The 18556-nt window shown below is 36.1% G+C and overlaps 1 protein-coding gene across 1 annotated transcript; it reads right to left on the bottom strand.

Annotated features, from left to right (window-relative positions):
• Nucleotides 1-103: 103 nt before the first annotated feature.
• Nucleotides 104-17570, bottom strand: ncaph (non-SMC condensin I complex, subunit H). Its single transcript, XM_056257407.1, has 18 exons — nucleotides 17514-17570; nucleotides 16888-17097; nucleotides 16710-16800; nucleotides 16532-16621; nucleotides 16313-16430; nucleotides 14595-14740; nucleotides 11088-11277; nucleotides 10853-10932; nucleotides 8838-9040; nucleotides 8443-8588; nucleotides 8198-8304; nucleotides 7904-8023; nucleotides 7631-7738; nucleotides 7418-7552; nucleotides 7165-7275; nucleotides 976-1052; nucleotides 800-875; nucleotides 104-573 (listed from the first exon to the last, which is right to left on the bottom strand). Exons 2-18 carry the CDS (start codon nucleotides 17088-17090, stop codon nucleotides 514-516), a joined length of 2061 nt encoding a protein of 686 aa, XP_056113382.1. The 5' UTR covers nucleotides 17091-17097; nucleotides 17514-17570; the 3' UTR covers nucleotides 104-513.
• Nucleotides 17571-18556: the final 986 nt, after the last annotated feature.

The following is an 18556-nucleotide window of genomic DNA, read 5'->3' on the forward strand; positions in this document are numbered from 1 at the left end:
CTGGCATTACATGTATTCATGCAAAACATTATACCATTCCAAAATGACATCATACTAGACACAAAACAATATATACAAAGAGATAATAAAGAATTACCCAACAATACTTTAATAACTTTTATTTTTCAAAATCAGATGTAGAATATACATCTAAAAGAAACCTCATAGTTATAAAATGAATTTCACAGTTTAAATAAAACATCTTTAAAAAAGTTACATTGACAGCAGCAACTTCACATTTACTTTTACTGAAGCTGCTAAACAGATCTTAAAAGCAATCATATTATACATGCACTGCACACTGCTGGTTTTTTTTCCCTAGTTCATGCTTTTGACATTTTTTCACTCAAATAATTCTGTGGTAGTTTCCTGTTCAACGTTTTTAACATGATCCTGACATCTTTCTCTCGACTATATTGTTTTGGCCCCACATGGGTATTTTACAAACTGGATTTACATTTTGGTAAAAAAAAGAAAAAAAGAAGAGTTTGTATAAAATGTTTGTATCAGTTCTCAGTGGCCTTGTTTAATGATGATATCGGTCATGCAGTCAATCTTGTGCAGCTCCAAGTTCTGTTGATGAAAGAAGAGCTTTTAGATTTACAGCAACCAAATGTTCTGGATGCGTCATGAGATCACAACTAATTTTGCTTGTAAGGTACAAAATATTCAGTGCATACTAATGCAAGACAAGTAGATCTTTAAACATAATAAACAACATGCTAATACAGAAATTTAAACAAACGTCCACATCTACAGTAGTTTTTGAAATCATTATATAGCAGAAAGTAGTACTCACTTTCTCATTAGCCAAGTGCAGAAGGGCCACAAAAGCCAACGGTACTGAGAGATTGGTAGCCATGGAAGAGGGAAGCCTGGTGGGAGAAAGAGAAATTTATGTATAGTATATACATGACAAATGTCAATCCTTAGACTGTTAGATACACAGCACCAGGATTTTAAAAAAAACTGTACCTTTGTACAAGATTCCTGACAGACTGGCTGAAGGATTTTTCTCCAGGTACTTCTGTTGTCTCCTCACACTCCACCTGCTGTAAATGGTAAAAGCAATAAATCATTAACATTTTTTTTTAATCAAATGACCACAAGCAATGCTGAACAACAGAGCAGAAAAAAATTGGGTGTGGTTTGTGAAAGTGCTTAAAAATGTGTCAAAACGAGTTTTATCCAACCAAGAATGATCTTTAAGATTAAAGGTCCGTTCACACCAACAACAATAACTATAAAGATAGTGATAAAAATATAGTTCTAAATATAAAAGAATCCAAGCCACAGCTATAACGATACAGAGGAACGATATCGTTGGGATCACTTTCAGAAACTTAAGCCTTTTTTTAGCCCGTAAGGATTCAGAAAAGGTTATTCATATTAATCTTCACTCGATTAGACTACTGCAACTCGCTTTATTATGGTGCTCAAAAACTATTTATGGACAGATTACAGATGGTCCAAAACGCAGCCGCAAGGTTGTTGACAGGTACTCGGAAATATGACCACATTACCCCCGTTTTAAGATCGTTGCACTGGTTAACAGTTAATTTCAAGATTTTTCAATGTTTGTTTTTAAATCTTTGGTACAGCCCCTCCGTATATTGCTAGCCTGATTCACGTTCACAAGTCAAAGAGATTAAGATCTCATATGCAAAAACTTCTACATGTTCTTAGGTTTAACTCTCTGGGGTCGGCGGTCTCGCCGGCGATACCAGCTCACTTTTTTCCTTATCAGTGCAAAAGAGACTCAAATTACTCTGTTAATTTTGATCTTACATATAAGTGTTGTACATCATTAGATCCTGTTAAGTTTCTATTTTTTTTGTGGATACTCACAATAAAAACAAAGTGTTGTGCTTTTCACCAAATAAAGAAAAACAAACATGATGCGAGTTTTGCGTTCTCTCTGTCAGTGAAGTCCATTCTGAAACGCGTCCTAAGATTAACTGTAACTCCGCGATTACTTGTCACACAGGCACGAGAGGTTTTTCTTTATGAAGCTTGAATTCTCTTCTTTTAAATGAAGTAATTTATATAAAAAACAAATATTCTCAGTTTATGCAATCTGTATGAAAAGAGAGTGCTGTCAGTATTTTTTCCCCCAGCTCATTACACTTCATTACGCGTTAATCTGACACGCCCACGGACGACGCGCGCTATTCAAACGCAAATGTCGAGGCAAGCCATGACAACGCCCACATCAGCTGTTCCACCGCGGCGGTAAAATGTGTGGTGTATTTGCTGCCTTTTACCGCTAAGAGGCGCTACAATCATAGACTCTGAAAAGTGTTCGTTTATTCCGGTTTATTCTCTCTAATGCGTAATCTGCTGCCGCACCGCGCTGATTCAGAGCGATTGAAAGCTGGTAGCAGAAGAATTCAACAAGTGAAACGTAGTTAAAATAATTCATAATCACAATACTGAAATTAGGCTACTGAAATGTAATTGAATAAATAATGAAAACATTTCAACATAAAACATTGCAATAAAAACATTTAGGCTACATGAACGAGGCTTTACAACTTTAACAGCGTACAGACGATAGCTCAGTGATCAACGCAACGACACGAGCTTCGAGGAGCTTCAACAGACCCGAGATCGAATCTCAATGTAGCATAGATGTTGTTAACCGATGTTGTCCTACGTTTATATTTTCCCACCTTGATGCTTAAATAGGTAACTGTTTATATCTGTTTACTTATTTAAAGTCAAGAGTTTTGTTTGATTATCATTACAACATAAATTTGCTACATTCCTGTAGAACCGCAGCCGCTGCACAAACGACAAAAACTGATGAAGATTGTCAGCCGATCAGAAAATGAAAATGAAGAAGCTCGTCTTTAGTCTGCTAAATTATTGTGTAATGTAAAAGAACACTAAAATTACTTAAGTTTGAAACCAAGTTCGAACATTTCAAGGTTTAAATTGTTTAATTTAAAACAGGGTTGCATCTTGTTTAGAGTTTATTTCTTTTGCGATGCAAAATAAGAAACACTAGGCTAATCTTATTCTTGCGACATTTTAAATTTGTATTGCCAAAGAAATTACAGCTAAATTAAACAATTAAAACAGTAGGCCTACAAAACGAAAATTGTCCAAAGAAACATAATTAAATTAAAAACATGCGTTTCTCTTTGCCTCTCTCGCGCTGGATCTCTTTTTAACAAGTTTATTTAGTCTCCCTCGCTGCGCGCGCGGGTCTCTCTCTCGAAATTAATCATTTCAGGGTAAAAACACATCATACAGCTGATAATACTGTATATGTCGCTGCGTGTCAGCCATACAAATCACGAAAAAATTATTTAACCTTTAATTGTTGCTTCAAAGACACAGCATGCCTTGTTGAATTCACCTTACAATAACTTCAATTGAAATTTTGTGTGAAAAAAAAACTTTAAATAGGCTACAATAAATAAACTACAATATTTATAATTTAATAAGATATGGGGCCTACATTTGGACACAGATTTATCCTTACAATAATTTTGCCTGCTCATCAGGCTGGCTATCCGACACTCTCCATATGAAAGAGGAACATTAACACCTTTGTCCAGCAACTGTCCCTCCAACCCCCCACAGGCTATCGGAGTCTGAGGCTGACTTAACACAAAGAGAAGTCGCAATTCACACTTAAATCGCCATTCTAGACAGTGTTGATAATGAAGGAATTAAATGATTTAAGTTACATGTAGCCTAGTGATATTTCTGTCATAAAAGTTTATTACTAAATATTTCATTATTTCAATAATTGATGAAATAAAACTGGTTTGGGGCAGCTTTTTCCAAGCAAAACTAAATATAATCTGAAAAAACGCTTGTGAATTTGTTGTCACTTAATATTAAAGTCTACAGGGATCTTTGGATCCTTACAACCAGGCATGCAATTTGTGAATTAAGTTTTTATTTTATTTTGTATTATTCAAATAAATATCGAAACACGGTGCTTCGTGGTAATGCTGCTAAATTAAATAACATTTATAGAATAATTATGAACTTAAATGAAACAATATCGCAACATTTCGACAAATACATTATTATGTTTTTACATTTTAATTCAGGGCGATTTAGCCTACATTTAATTAGAGCGAGATTTTCACCCATGTCTTGTCATTTTCTCATTGGGAAGCGCATGTTTGAGTAGATCCTCTGTACCTCTCGTTTTCATATGGATTAGCCTACATAATCAGATAACATTTATTAGCCTAAATATTTAGACATTTAAAGGCTTTAGACATAGCCGATTTCTTATCGTGACTGAGCTGAAGTGGCTTTCGGTTCATTTTTGTGACGCGCAGTTCCCGGAGACAGAGAGGACAGATATACTGTTTTTGTCGTTAGCCTAATATGAATACAAGTTTACAGTTTTGAACGATGTAAGCTACTCTACTCTTATCTGTATGACCAAAAAATTACGGAGTCGCCTATTAAGTTATTTTAGCTGTAATAATGAGATAAATAAATTAATCTAAATGAACGCGCCGCCGCGTTTGTCGAACACTAACTCACGATGCCAGAATAAAACCCGACTTTAGAAAAATGCATAGGGTCACTCGGCGTGGTGTGCCAAAACACTTAATTATAAACTTCAATATTTCATTCAAAATAATCTCAACACGCTTTGTGAAATTTTGAAAAGCCGTGCATGCATTAAGGCCACTGGAACTAATGAACAACTGAAACGCTGGTTTTGATTTTATTGTTTTTCGTTTAAACGTGCCTGTTGCATATCTCTATTTTATATATTTGATATTGGTGAAGTAGCCTATAGCATTGATTAGCTGTGGAGGGAGGGGTGTGGGGATTAAAATAATTCAGCAGAAGTAGGGATGTTTAGACCAGAAGGAAATCCCAGTCCCCCCTGGCAAATCACACTTTACTTAAAACCATGTTTTTAAAAACTCTAGGTTGTAGGGAACAGACCTCTCTGCCATGCGCGCGCACGGTTTGGAGCACAATATCTGTCTCGCATGCACGCTCGCTCTAAATAGATTACGGGATATTTTAACTAATTTACGGTATAACTAGTCGATCACGAGTGGCTCAACAGGTAGATCTATAGATAAACTATATCTTTCAGGAATTTGACCGACCGGGTTGACACTTCAGCGTGAGAAATCGGGGGGGTGGCGTGAGAGCCTGGAATAAAAAAATAAAAAAATATATATAGCCTATATAAAACAAAACTGTATGGTGTAACAGAGTTTTAGAGCTAGACAAATCTCTCTGCAATAATAAATATAAAATATACAGCAGACCATGTTTGTGCGGGATTTGAACCTGTGTCATCTTGATGATGAACCATCAGTTCTACCGCTCGGCTATGAATTTTGTTACTGAGAAATAACCAAACGTTTGATTCTCACATGAGCGAGAAAACGTTTTGTCTTTAGCCTGTGAGTGTAGGCCTACTTTAACCTTTTACAGTTTTAAAAGATTATATCTTATCTGTATGACCAACAATTTGTTGTAGGCTTATTTGGAAATTACCATAACTTGTAGTATTTCATCCTTAGGCTACTGTTAATAGACATTAGCCCCACTTACGTTTTGCTAAATGTCCCTTTGCGCCACCTGGCGGTCATTTCGCGTACGACTTTGAAATGCGACTGGTTTATTTTTACCGCGGTGGATGGCTAAAAATGGTATGTGGATGGCTAAAATGTGTGACTAAAAATGTGCTTTTGGCTTTCATTTATATTTTGATTGTTTGTATATATATATATATATATATATATGTATATGTATATGTATATATATATATATATATATATATATATATATATATATATATGTATATATATGTATATATATATATATATATATATATATATATATATATATATATATATATATATATATATATATATATATATATATATATATATATATATATATATATATATATATATATATATATATATATATATAATGAGCCTTTCATTCAGGGGTGTCACACAAGAAAGAATGCAAGGACAATATATATATATATATAAATAAATAAATATTTATATACACACACACACACACACACACATATATATATATATATATATATATGTGTGTGTGTGTGTGTGTGTGTGTGTGTGTGTGTATATAAATATTTATTTATTTATATATATATATTGTCCTTGCATTCTTTCTTGTGTGACACCCCTGAATGAAAGGCTCATTAGTATGCAGTCTGCTCAGGTGAGAACTGCCTAATTATTCATGAGGGGGTTGGGCCGATCCGCCCATCCGCATATTGCCTTTGCAAACAAAAAAATGTTTTTCACAATTTAAAACAATCTATTGTTTTATGTGAATGATTAGCCAGAATGATTTTCAGATCAATTTGAAGCAAATACTCTAGGCGACAACATCCACTAGTCAAAAGTCTTGTGGACAGATATTTAGTATGTTATTTGTGGCCATATATTAGAAAATTTATTTTTTAGTTTTTTCAATAACCACGCATAAACAATATTCTCTCAAAAATACAAACATGTACATACATGTTGCTCACATATAATGGTAGCCCTGTGTGTGCTATATAGAGTGTAATTTCACCTGTGCCATTAATATGTTTATAAGCAACTGAAAAATGCACAAATGTCAGAGCATGCCAAAACATCTCAAGGACCCCGAAAACACCTCAGACCCCAGAGGGTTAAACCAGAGGTGAGTGTGCTTTTGCGGTAGCTGCCCCAAGGCTATTGAACAATATATTAGATAATCATCAACTTTGAGTACATTTAAAAAACATATTTTTACATTAGCTTTTGATCATGTATGAGTGACAAGGCATTGTTGCAACAGGTACTAGTCCTAGGTTTTTTCTAAATTTATTGTTTTTATTTTATTATTTCAGTATATTGTACAGCACTGTGGTCAACACTGTTGTTTTATTATGTGCTTAATAAATTAATTGGAATATTGAAAATACTAATTATCGGCCTTGCCTTCAGTGATCTGACAAATTTATAGTGGAAAAGAAAACTTAGTTTTGTGAGAGAGGATTACTGTTTGATTACTAAAATGTGATTACTTGAAGGGTGATTACTATTACACCAAGTTCAGTATGCAAACGGTAACTTCTAAACTTACCCATAAAGATGCGGAAAAAAGTAAATAAAAGAGCTTTACTAAGGTCAGAAAGATACAGTTACAAACCTTGTCTGGTTTTTCAGGACTTTCTGTTAGGAGACCCCACATAGTGGTCTTCAGCTTCTTCATGTCCATCTTCTTGGCCATTTTGGCATAGTTTATCTCAATGGTGTTTACCTAGATCAGCAAACAATTCATGAGTTATCTATACAAAACTACTGAAATAAAAACTAATAATAACTGACAAATAACAGAAAGAAAATCTCACTACATGATCAGTGTATAGCATAGTAACCCAATATCTGTCCTCTCATCTTACCTTGTGAGGCTCAGGGACAAGACAGTCCTCTCCGTATGTAGAGATGTCATCTGTGTCTAGAGAGAAAGGGGTCGGTCTATCTGTTTGGGAGTCATCAGATCCTCCAAAGCCTTCAGCATCCTCACTGTCCCCTTCCTATTCACAGAAACCACTAACAGTTAACAGACTGTCTCCATGCCAACCTATGACACGTAACAGTAGTGTTTAGTGTACCTGAAGACCAGGACAGAAGTTGGCTGTGTCATTGGCGTTGTTGTAATCATACTCTCCTATGTCCCCACCCAGCTCTCCCGATAATCTCTTCTTTCCTTCTGCACTGAACTAAAGTGAGAAAATAAATTAGTCAAATTTGTAAAATGAACAAAAACCAATCCAGCAGTCAATCTCTTGTAAAGCATTATTCTAATGATGTTGTAGATTTGCCACAACCAAAATGCTGAAGTGCACAGTAATGCAGACAGGAATATTAAACATTCATGCTCTTACTGTGTTGGTGGGTTTGAGGCTGAGCTGTGACAGATTACTGGGTGGATACTGGAAGTCTGCTGGAAGTGTGGTTTTCTTATTGCTGCTGTTCAAAGCCGATTTACTGATAGTGGTTGCTGCCTGGAAATAACAAATATTTATTTGTCAAATTGTCACCAATTAATCTGCTGCTGACTTCAACAAGGTTTGAAAGTTTTTGGTAGAGGAATTAAAAAACATTGTAAAAAAATTGCTGTTATGAAGCATTTGTCCATTATGGAAGTCATGAAAATTAATTAGTAAACAGGAACTTACTCTAGTTGTTCGAAAGTAATTGTGAAAGTTGATATCTCCTTTAAAGTCAATAACGAGAGGATTTTTAGGTGCTCGTTTCCGAGGTTCTTTGTCTGGTTTGTGATCCTCTACAAAGGATAAATGAGAAATTTAATGTGACAACCACTAAGAACAATAGAGAATGCAACATTAAAAATTAAATTAAGAAAGCAATAAAAAACTTTTTTTTTTATAGTTAAACACACCCAGGCTAGTCGATGACTTACGCTTATGTCCAGGTTTGAAAAGCCAGTAGCCGGGTCCGACCCAAGTGGCCATGGTCCTGGGACTGAAGTATGAGTACTCTCTGGGCTGATCAGACAACTGCAGACACATGGTGGTAATATCCACCTCGCCAATAGGAATAACACCTCTGTTAATAACGCAAATACACCTCACAGTGAATGGACATACAAAAACAGCAAAGAATTTTTTTTATTCAGACATAAAATACAACACAAAATATAGTAGCTAGCTAAGGTCGAGCTTATGTTTGACAGTCTTTGGGATGAAAATGCACAATATTAAACCACCGCAACTATTCACCTATTGTGAAGCAGAGCCTGTGTGTAACTCAAAAATTAGCAAACACTTTGCTGCAATACATTTCGCAAGTACTAACCGTCCTTTCTGGGGGCTCTTTGAACAAGCTTCTCTGTGTTCCTTAAACTCCTCACAGTCTCCTGGCCTGCCCTCATCCACATCTGCATCAAAATTATCCCCAAAATCTGGACTGTCATCATCATCTGGCTCGATGTCTGCATTGACGTCGAATGCATGCTCTCCCTGCTTCATCTTCTCAAGCAGCTGGTTGAGGTTTGAGGTCTATATTGACAACATGAAAGATGATCACATCAATATAAAACACACTTAATATTGCACTCATAATACTGTTGAAAAGGGGTTAATAAGTTGTTGTTTTTTTTTAAGAAATTGTATTATTTAATTCAGCAAGAGTGCATGAAATTGATCAAAAGTGACAGTAAAGACTTATAATGTTAAAAATATTTTTGTTTCAAATAAATGTCCTTTTGATTTTCTATTCATCAAAGAATCCTTAAACATGATTATTGGTTTCCAGAAAAATAAGTAGCAAAACTGTTTTCAACATTGATAAGAAATGTAATGGCTACTGAAAATTTTATAAAATAGATTTGCCATTACAGGAATAAATTACATTTAAAAATATTTAGAAATAGAATAAATGAAGAGTTCAGATGCAAAAGCCTCTAAACGCCACCTCCGTCAAAAATGAGATAATGACATTGAGTGAAAGCTATCTGAACACAGTACACGTTCAACAAATATATTTGCTTCAAATCCTCGAAATCTCAGCCTCAGCCCATTCAGAAATATCAGTTTGTCGGCAAAAGCCTCTAGACGCCACTTCCCTTTGGCAGCAAAAGCCACTACATCCCGAGAACCAATCAGAAGGCGCGAGCAGCGCGAATCAGTACAGGCTGTTTCAATAGAGCGGTGCGCTGAGGAGACGGATTTTTTGAGACGGCTGAGGAGATTGTTTTGTTTTTGGATTCAGATTTTTTACATTTTTAAGATGGAGTACGATGAAATGGAGGAGCCTGTCCTACTGACATCAAAAGGCAGAAGAGAACGTCGTTTATCTACCTCAAAACTCTTCCCGTTAATTTACAAGGCAAAAGAAAATCGGTAACTTTACAGTGAAAATAGCTTGGTCGCAAGTGTAGCATGCACTCATAACAGTTCTTGGTGCAGTGCTGTAACTTTGAAGGAATTTGATTTATTATACTTGAGATATACATTATAATATTACTTTACATTATTTAAGTCTTATAAGCTTCTTATACAAAATGCACAGATATTGATGTTTAAGAATGTTGCTCTGTTCTACTTGATTATACAAACTAAAACTATTAAACTATTTTAATCGCCAATTCTTTTTGCCAATGTGGTTGTACTGTGTGAATCGGGGGGGCTTTTGTCTTTATTCAGACAGGGCAGAAAGGTGACTGCAGAGAAATGGGGTGGGATTTGCAAATAATCGCAGATCTCATTCAGCCCCCCTGTAAAGAGGTGTGTCTACTGTTTAGTTTTGAAATGAATGTGCTCTAATCTTTTTCAGTGTTTCTAGTTACATTTTTATTGATTTTTCAGCTATTTACTATGTCTTGTCCCAAAGAGGTGGATTTAGAGGTTTTTGCGAAAAAAGCACAAGTGGATTTAGCTGTTTTTGACGCAAAAGAAAATCGAATTTGTTAAAAATCACTGAATTGACTCAAGTGACATTTTTGAAAAAAAGTTATTTTATTCAATGACTAATAACCTTATCAGTACCTTTAAAATGAAACTACTGGACGTGAACATAGGAGCCTGATAAAAAATGCTCATTTAAAGAAAATAAGTCTGACGGATTTAGAGGGTTTTGCATCTGAACTCTTCAAATAAGAAAAAAGACAAATAAATAAGTTATTTTTAATTCTAATAATATTTCACAATATTACTGTTTTGTTTTTGATAAAATATACAAATAAATGCAGACATTGTGATTATAACAGACTTCCTTCAAACATTTAAAAATCTTACTGACCCCAAATTTTTGAATTGGAGTGTATATGGAGACCATATTGAGGCTTTAAATAGTCATCAAAACAGTCTCACCTGCTCAGGAGTCCATCTAGTAAAAGAGAAATCCTCTAAGGATGGACAAATTGGCCTGTCCTCTAGTGTCTTCAGATGACCTGGAAGAATCAAAAAGGTATGATTCAATGGACTCCCATCATCAAACGACTGTAACTCACAACACATGCAGAAACATTTAGGTTCTGAATACTGAATATTGCTCAGTGAACCCAAGGGTAAACTGTCCTGTAACTTGGAACAGAGTGTGGTTTACCTGTAAATGGTGAGGCAGGAACGTTCTGATGGGGCATCTGCACAGGAGGTGGCTGTGTCTTCAGCAAGGTCATATGTGAAGGAAAGCGCAGCTCACAGCGACTGTCCTCACTGAAGAGCACAGAGAGGAACACTCCAGCTGTACTGTTCTCATCAAAGGAAGCAGCCATGCGCTGGAACATGGGGTCCACCTGCACAAAGAATGCTTTAGGATAGGTCTTCCTGTAGGCTCTTACGCCACATGCTTTATGGGGTCCTCACAACATAAATCAACTTGTTTAAAAAATTAAAAAAAAAAACAGTTTTCAGTATATGTACTTTCTAAAAAAATCTCAACTGCTTGATTGTCATATTGTGAAAAATTGTAAACTATATTATCAACCAGCGATATATTCAGTTAATCGTACATCCTATGATCCTACATTACCTGGATTCATATAGTTTGTACACAAAGCAATATATACACCAAATCTCAGCTGTGTGATTGTTATATTGTTTCAAAATGCAACTATTATCACTCAGCTCTTCATATAAAGTTGAATAAATAAGTAAGTATGTTCAACTTTATCCACATACATACAGTATACTTACATAGGGCGATATATACTATACAGGGAGGGCTGTACAGTGCGACATATGTCAAGTATGAATGAAATAGATATTACATTGCGTGTGTACTCTTGCTCAACATTATTTGGGGTTATACTACAGGGCTGTTGAATGCTTGATTCTGATTGGTTGAGAACGTTCTAAGGTGCGCAATTATTTTCAGGGAAACGCACGGCTAAAGTAGTTCCAGGCAGGTTTGACCGCATTACAGTTCCATATCACTGTGCATAGTTAACTGTCATAACGGAAAATAGGATACAATTCATAACAAGAAAAAACATGCAGCCCATGCGCTTGATCTGCCATTTTCGATGTCTAACTTCACAATCAATGGACACATGCAGTTTAATTTGAATTAAAAAAAAGTATATAGTCCTATCTATAATCAATAGAAAATTAAACTGAATATATAAATAAATTGATAGTCCTGCTGCTGCATGGGTTTTCATAATTATTCCAGATAATATACAAATAAATAATTATTGATAGGCCTACTTATTAAAATGGCTTTGTGTTTATTTTATTAGGCTAGACGTCTACTGTCAATAATAGAAAAAAAAGAATGAACGAATTAAAACGAATTGAATTAATAAATAAATAATAATATTGACGCACATGCTTTTCTGTCTCATTATTTGCAACATCTCTCTATCTCTAATAACTGCATTAATAACTAGGCCACATAAAGCGGGGACACACTTATTGTAAGGCCGGTTATGAATGTAATTTGATACTTATGACTGATCATGCCCAAACGCGCGTTCAGTCGGTGTTTGAACCTGAACCTGCTGCAGTCGATGGAAACAGTCAGTCTTCGGATGTTTCAGCAAGTCGTAAGTGTGTCCCCAGCATTAGTCTGCTGTCTGTAGCTCAGACCTCCGTTACTAACTCTAAAATGACGTTTTGGAATTAGCAACGGAGGCATGGGATTAGATGCGTAAGAAATTAGTCCTTCATACAAGAGCGTTTTAATGACAAAAACTTGACAAACGTCTAGAATTACATCATCTGAACAATGTTTCGAGGTGTGGTAACTGTAGTATAAGCGGAATAATTGACTCCGGGCCGTTGAATTATTAGAAAAATAATGCACACCCTCTAATAATTCAACGGCCCGTCGTCAATTATTCCTTACTTAAAAAACAGGAAAGAAATAATTTTTTCTCTGGTTTAGAGAAGTGTACAGTAGTTTTTTTCTCTCTCAGTGGATACATTTCCAGTAAAAAATAAGATATTAATCAGATTTTTTATCATGTTATATTTTACATTAGACCTTTCTAATGATTTTCTGTAAAATATAATGATCATAATACAGTCCCTCCAGAAAAACGCAATTATGCTATCGCATGATTTAGTGCATAATCAGTCCGCATATTTATGCGGGGGCCGCATTTTTTTCAAATACGCCGCACTTTCACCGCATAAATTGCCGATTTCCGTGCAAAATATGCGGGGCTTGCATCATGATTTCATAATCCTCGCATTTTCGTTGCAAAAATGTCACATATATCTTAGCAGAAAGTTGAAAAATGTTGCGTTTGCTTCACACAAGAGCAGCCATTTCCCCCTGTTGCCATGGGAACGTTATGAAGTGATGTAATTACGCGACGTGAACATCATCGAAAAGCTGTAAAACAGGAGCACACTTTATTTTTTTATATTTTATTTATTCATTTGTACAGAAGTTGTAGCATATTCCTTTTGTAAAGCTACAGAACTTGTTTGACTCAATTTTTTGTAAGTTTTATGTTTTTATTAAGGTCTGAAATAAAACAAGATGAGAACTTAAATATTCCCAGCACGTTCTGTGATGTAGTATGTTTGCTTATCATAGGAAGTAATAAGAAATGACTCTTTACTTTAAGGTAGTAGCCTAGTGAGAACAGGGTGTTGGGGGAATCACTTTTTTTTCTCTTTTTCATCAAACCGCAGTTTTTGCAAGTTCCCGCAATTTCATTGCATAAAATTGCATAAATATCCCACATATTCCATCGCATTTTTAAAGAAAACGGGCCGCATAATCAAGGATTTTTGCCCGAAACAATCACAGAAAAAAACTTTTTCTGGAAGGACTGATAATAATTGTTATGCAAACAAGCATGTTGATCGTTATTTGTGCAGACTGACCAAGTAGGGTATAAATTAACCTCATGGAATCTTTTAAATGTGAAAAAGAAATTGATCGATGGAAAGAACTTGCTAACAAAATAAACTAATTAAAATCCATTTGTGTGATGTGGCTTTTGTGTTCATGGTTAAGTGCTAATCTAATTTGCATTCCCTCTGAAAAACAAGCATTCTAGCGCGAAAATGTTCCCTATAAATAGTGTTGCTTATAAAATTCACATGATCAACCTTTCCTCAATTTTGCTTGGGAACTAATGTTGTCGGAACCAAAGTTTACTTGACTGCGTTCTCTGGAATCCTCTCAAGCGGAGAACTTCTACTACCGCCAAACCGATGGCTCATTACCATAAAGTTGACCTGACTTCAGCTCTCCTCGATGCTCTCACCATTCAAGACGCACCGCGCCGCCCGCTCACATTGAAAATTAATGACTTCCGGCCACTTTGACGCTGTCGCCAGCGGCGGTGTGAACACACGGTAATTGTGTGGCCTGTGCTACAAAGCTTTCAACCTCTGTAGCACCAGTGCTGCTATGTGCAAAAAAAGTTAACGTACAGCCCTGCTATATAGTAAATCTCAACTGCTTGATTGATTGTATCATCACAAAAGGTAAACTATATTATTATCACCCAGCTCAATTCCGCTAAAAGCAACTATAAGGCATAAGGATATTACCAACATTAACACCAAAGCTGATTTAAAACAATGTGTATTGTGAAAAGTGCTATACAAAAAAAAGTACTTGACTCAATCACACTCGGATATTAATCACCTCACACTTCATCTCAGATTCAGAGAGATTGATGTTATTGAGGTTCTGCTCCACTGTCTTCTTCTGAGGTCTTTTCTTAGTCTGTTTAGCAGCCACCTGATCTCCCTGACCGCCCTCGGCTACTGCCTCCTCGATACCATCTTGACCTAAAATGAGATGGGATTTCAGTAAAACTGTGCAGGGTCCTGAGAGGGAATGACACCACCAGTACACCATGAAGACAATGATCACAAGACACTCTCTGACCAATCTGACCTACAGCACAAGTCATCTTTGTTTTTTGTAACATGTCAGCAGACTAGGGCTGCAACAACTAATCGATAAAATCGATAATAATCGATTATGAAAATCGTTGTCAACGAATGTCATTATCGATTAGTTGGTCTGCTTACGTCACGGTGAGCGTTTACTGGTGATTGGTTGAAACAGGCCAATCAGGATGCTCTCTGTTTTACACGCGCTTCATGAGGCACATACGCACACACGCAAGGTCTCTCTCCCTCCGTTGCTCTGCCGCGCGCTCGCGCTACACGGTTTGGAGCACAGTCTCTTCTGTCTCGCATGCGCGCTCAAATCCCGGGAGTTTGAACTAATTTGCGGGCATCGGGGAGCCGCATAAGCCGCTATCAATATGCGGGTGACTCCCAGAACTTCCGGGAGACTTGGGATGTCTGTATTTTGTCTCGAGCATCAGGTTGCGCAATCAGTTTGCTCGCAACATAAGTGAAGGATTAAAATAGCGCTACCGCAGAAATAGGTTAAATTAAAACGGTCTTTACAAAGCGAAGCACTAAATATAAAGGCAGTTAATAACAGCAGCAGTAAAAGATTGTTTTAGTCACTCACTGTACTCAGTGGTTTTCAGCGAATGCTTGTGCACTAATGCATCATTTTTCCTGTCTTTTTAATCAAGCCTGTTAGCTTGCTGCGTACCTCCATTACGTTCTCTATTTACTGCATTTGTCTATTAAGTTTTAATTGTTTTTTCAAACGTGATCTACTGCGGCTCTACGTTCACACGCTTGTTTTCAGTCTTTCTATATTTATTTTATCAATGTATCCTTATAATTCAATTAATTTTAAATAAAAATTAAATGAATTATATATTTGAGATGTTTTTAGTTTATATCTTCACATCTGAACAACATGTCTGTGTAAATTTGTTTTAACAAAAATTGTGTTAAAACAATATGTTGATATAAATGTTTTTTTGTTTTTTTTACATTAATCATGGTTGTCAACTTGCCATCAGCAATTATCATTAAAAACAATGCAAATATTGATATTACTAAAACTAAAAATGTGTGGCTTTTGCACTTTTTAAAGTACACTTTTACACATAAATATCCTAATTTAGGGTTTTAGGTAACACTTTATTTTACGGTGTCCTTGTTACATATGTTACATGTACTTACTGTAGTAATAACAGTAAATTATGCATAATTACATGCAACTAACCCTCAACCTAATCATACCCTATTCCTATAGTAAGTACATGTAGTTACTTAATATTACTCTGTACTTAAATATATAATTACACTGTAACAAGGACACCTTAAAATAAAGTGTAACCGGGTTTTATTTAGTGAATTAACAAAAAAATCTAATTGAATTTTTTTATCCGATTAATCGAAAAAATAATCGTCCGATTAATCGATTATCAAAATAATCGTTTGTTGCAGCCCTACAGCAGACCCATAACTTGAATATCAACTTACTCTCTTTTGGTCTGGTCTCAGAGCCCAAGCCTCCCAGAACTCTGTAAGCATCAGCGTGGACCGCATCCACCCTCACTGCATAGATTTTTGTGCTGGCGTCCAGGGTGCCCGCTGCCACCTAGATCAACACACAAACATACAGTTACAATATCATAATTTCCGATAATGCATGTCAACTTTGTCGAAGTGGAGCTAAATACAAATTCGAAAGGTTTCTACCTTGAAGTTGAGCTCTGAGTCCTTCTGCTTGAGAATGTCTGCCATGTAATCAATAAGGTGCAGACCAAATGCATTTTTTGTGGTAATTTTCTGCAAAAGGAAGGTGACAAGTAATAGCCCTGTTGCATTTTCAGGAAAATACTGACAGTAAAGTCAGCATACATTGATTTTAACTCACATTTTCAGTGGAAAGCTTGATGCAGGTCGAATAATGTTCAGATATCTGTGCTGATGACAGCTTAGGGACAGCAGCGGGTGTAGCTGTAGAACTATGGAGAAAAAACAAGATTGTACATTGTGCTGTCTTACTTTTGTTTTTGTATTTTAATGGAACTGAGAACGGGGTTTCAACCAACCTGTGGCTACCGGCCTCGTTGATAGAGGAGTCGGTCACTCCGATGACTTTGGATCTGCGTCTTTGACGTCTCTCCTGTTCATCGTCGTTTCCCTGGATGTTATCCAGCAGAGGTGTGCTGGTGGCTGACAGAGCGGCTTTGTGTCCTATTGCCGGGGACGACCACTGCCGTGGCCGGGAGGTCGGGGTACTGAATGCGCTCATTACGAAACTATGGGGCAATATTGTTCCGTCATATATCCATACACCACTAATGTGCAGCTTTTGCCATTAAGTGCAGTTTGCTAAATATTGCATGTGTTATACTTAAACACTGGTAACGTTAAATCAAGAGACCTTGCCATGTAAACAACGTCAAGTAACGTTTATTTAGCTGCTTAAAATGAGCAAACGAATAGCTAACAAACATGTCAACAATAAACGTTATATAAGAGCAGAAGTGTAACTTATATCCCTAGAGCTAATTTCCAAAAGCGAAATGCAAACACTTCAGTTTACGTTAGCCTTTTATGAACGCCTGCTAGCTAGCGCTAAACACACTTCTAAAAAACATAACAGATCAAATTATACACTGTGGCTCTGAAACCGTATCTTAGATGAAGTACAAACAATGGAAGTTCAAATTACCTGCGATGAACTGATGATTTATAAGCAGTATAACTGATCCAAACTTTCTTTATTCCGTCTGTTCAGACGACCATTTGAAAATTAGCGCTCAACGGTTACACGCGTCATCAATGATGTCATACGTAGTAGATACGTAAAAGTCAGATTTATCAAATAAATGTAGTTTTATAATTGTATTCCCAAATTAACTTATTATGGAATAAAATTATAAATAAAGGTCATTAAAATATGTTTTTATGACATTTAATTGATAATATATTATATTTGTTTTCTTAAATTGGTCAAATTCATTAAGTTAAACGTGAATTATAAAATATATCTAAAGAAATGTTATTGAACAAAGAACTTAATTAAATTTCTACTGATTTCAAAAAGGTAATACTGGAATTCGACATTGATCTGCGTAGACCTAGGTCCTAGACCATAGATATGCATACGTAGTTTTCTCATTCGACCGCTTCAGACACGTAGGCGCGCCCGCCATCTTGCAACGGTCAGCGTGTCGTCACTCACAGTAAAAGAATCAATGATGCCACATCATTGAGCAGCTGCTGGTTGTGAAACTGCCGAGATTTAAATTCCCGAAGAAATGGGATAACCTTTTACAGGTGACGAGGTCAGGATGTGTTGGTTTGTGTTTTTATCAGGTATTTGGCCTGCCTTACTCAATACATGGTTTTACTATGTAATTTGCTCCTATGGACCTAGACTTAAAAAAAACTAACGGATTTCTTGTTGTCCACTAGATGGCAGTAAAGTCGCAGAAAATGTGATACCGTTCCATTGCCGTTGACTAATGCAAAGTCGGTCTCGCGTTTCTGTCTTTATTCTACAGTGTGCCTTTAACTATTGAATAACCAACCTCCCAAACAACCAGTTTCCAAGCCTAATATGTCTGTTGGCAGTCTGATCCTGAAGGTCATCTAGTTACTTTGCTGAAAACTTGCTTGCTGCCTAAGATTAGCCTAGGCCTATACATTTTAGTCTCAATCTTGTAAAAAGATCGTGTAATTTTGACCTGTAGGCTATAGCGTCAATAAATT

This window comes from Rhinichthys klamathensis, unplaced genomic scaffold (assembly GCF_029890125.1).
Source record: "Rhinichthys klamathensis goyatoka isolate OS25496 unplaced genomic scaffold, OSU_Roscu_1.1 h1tg000137l_1, whole genome shotgun sequence".
NCBI lineage: Eukaryota > Metazoa > Chordata > Actinopteri > Cypriniformes > Leuciscidae > Rhinichthys > Rhinichthys klamathensis.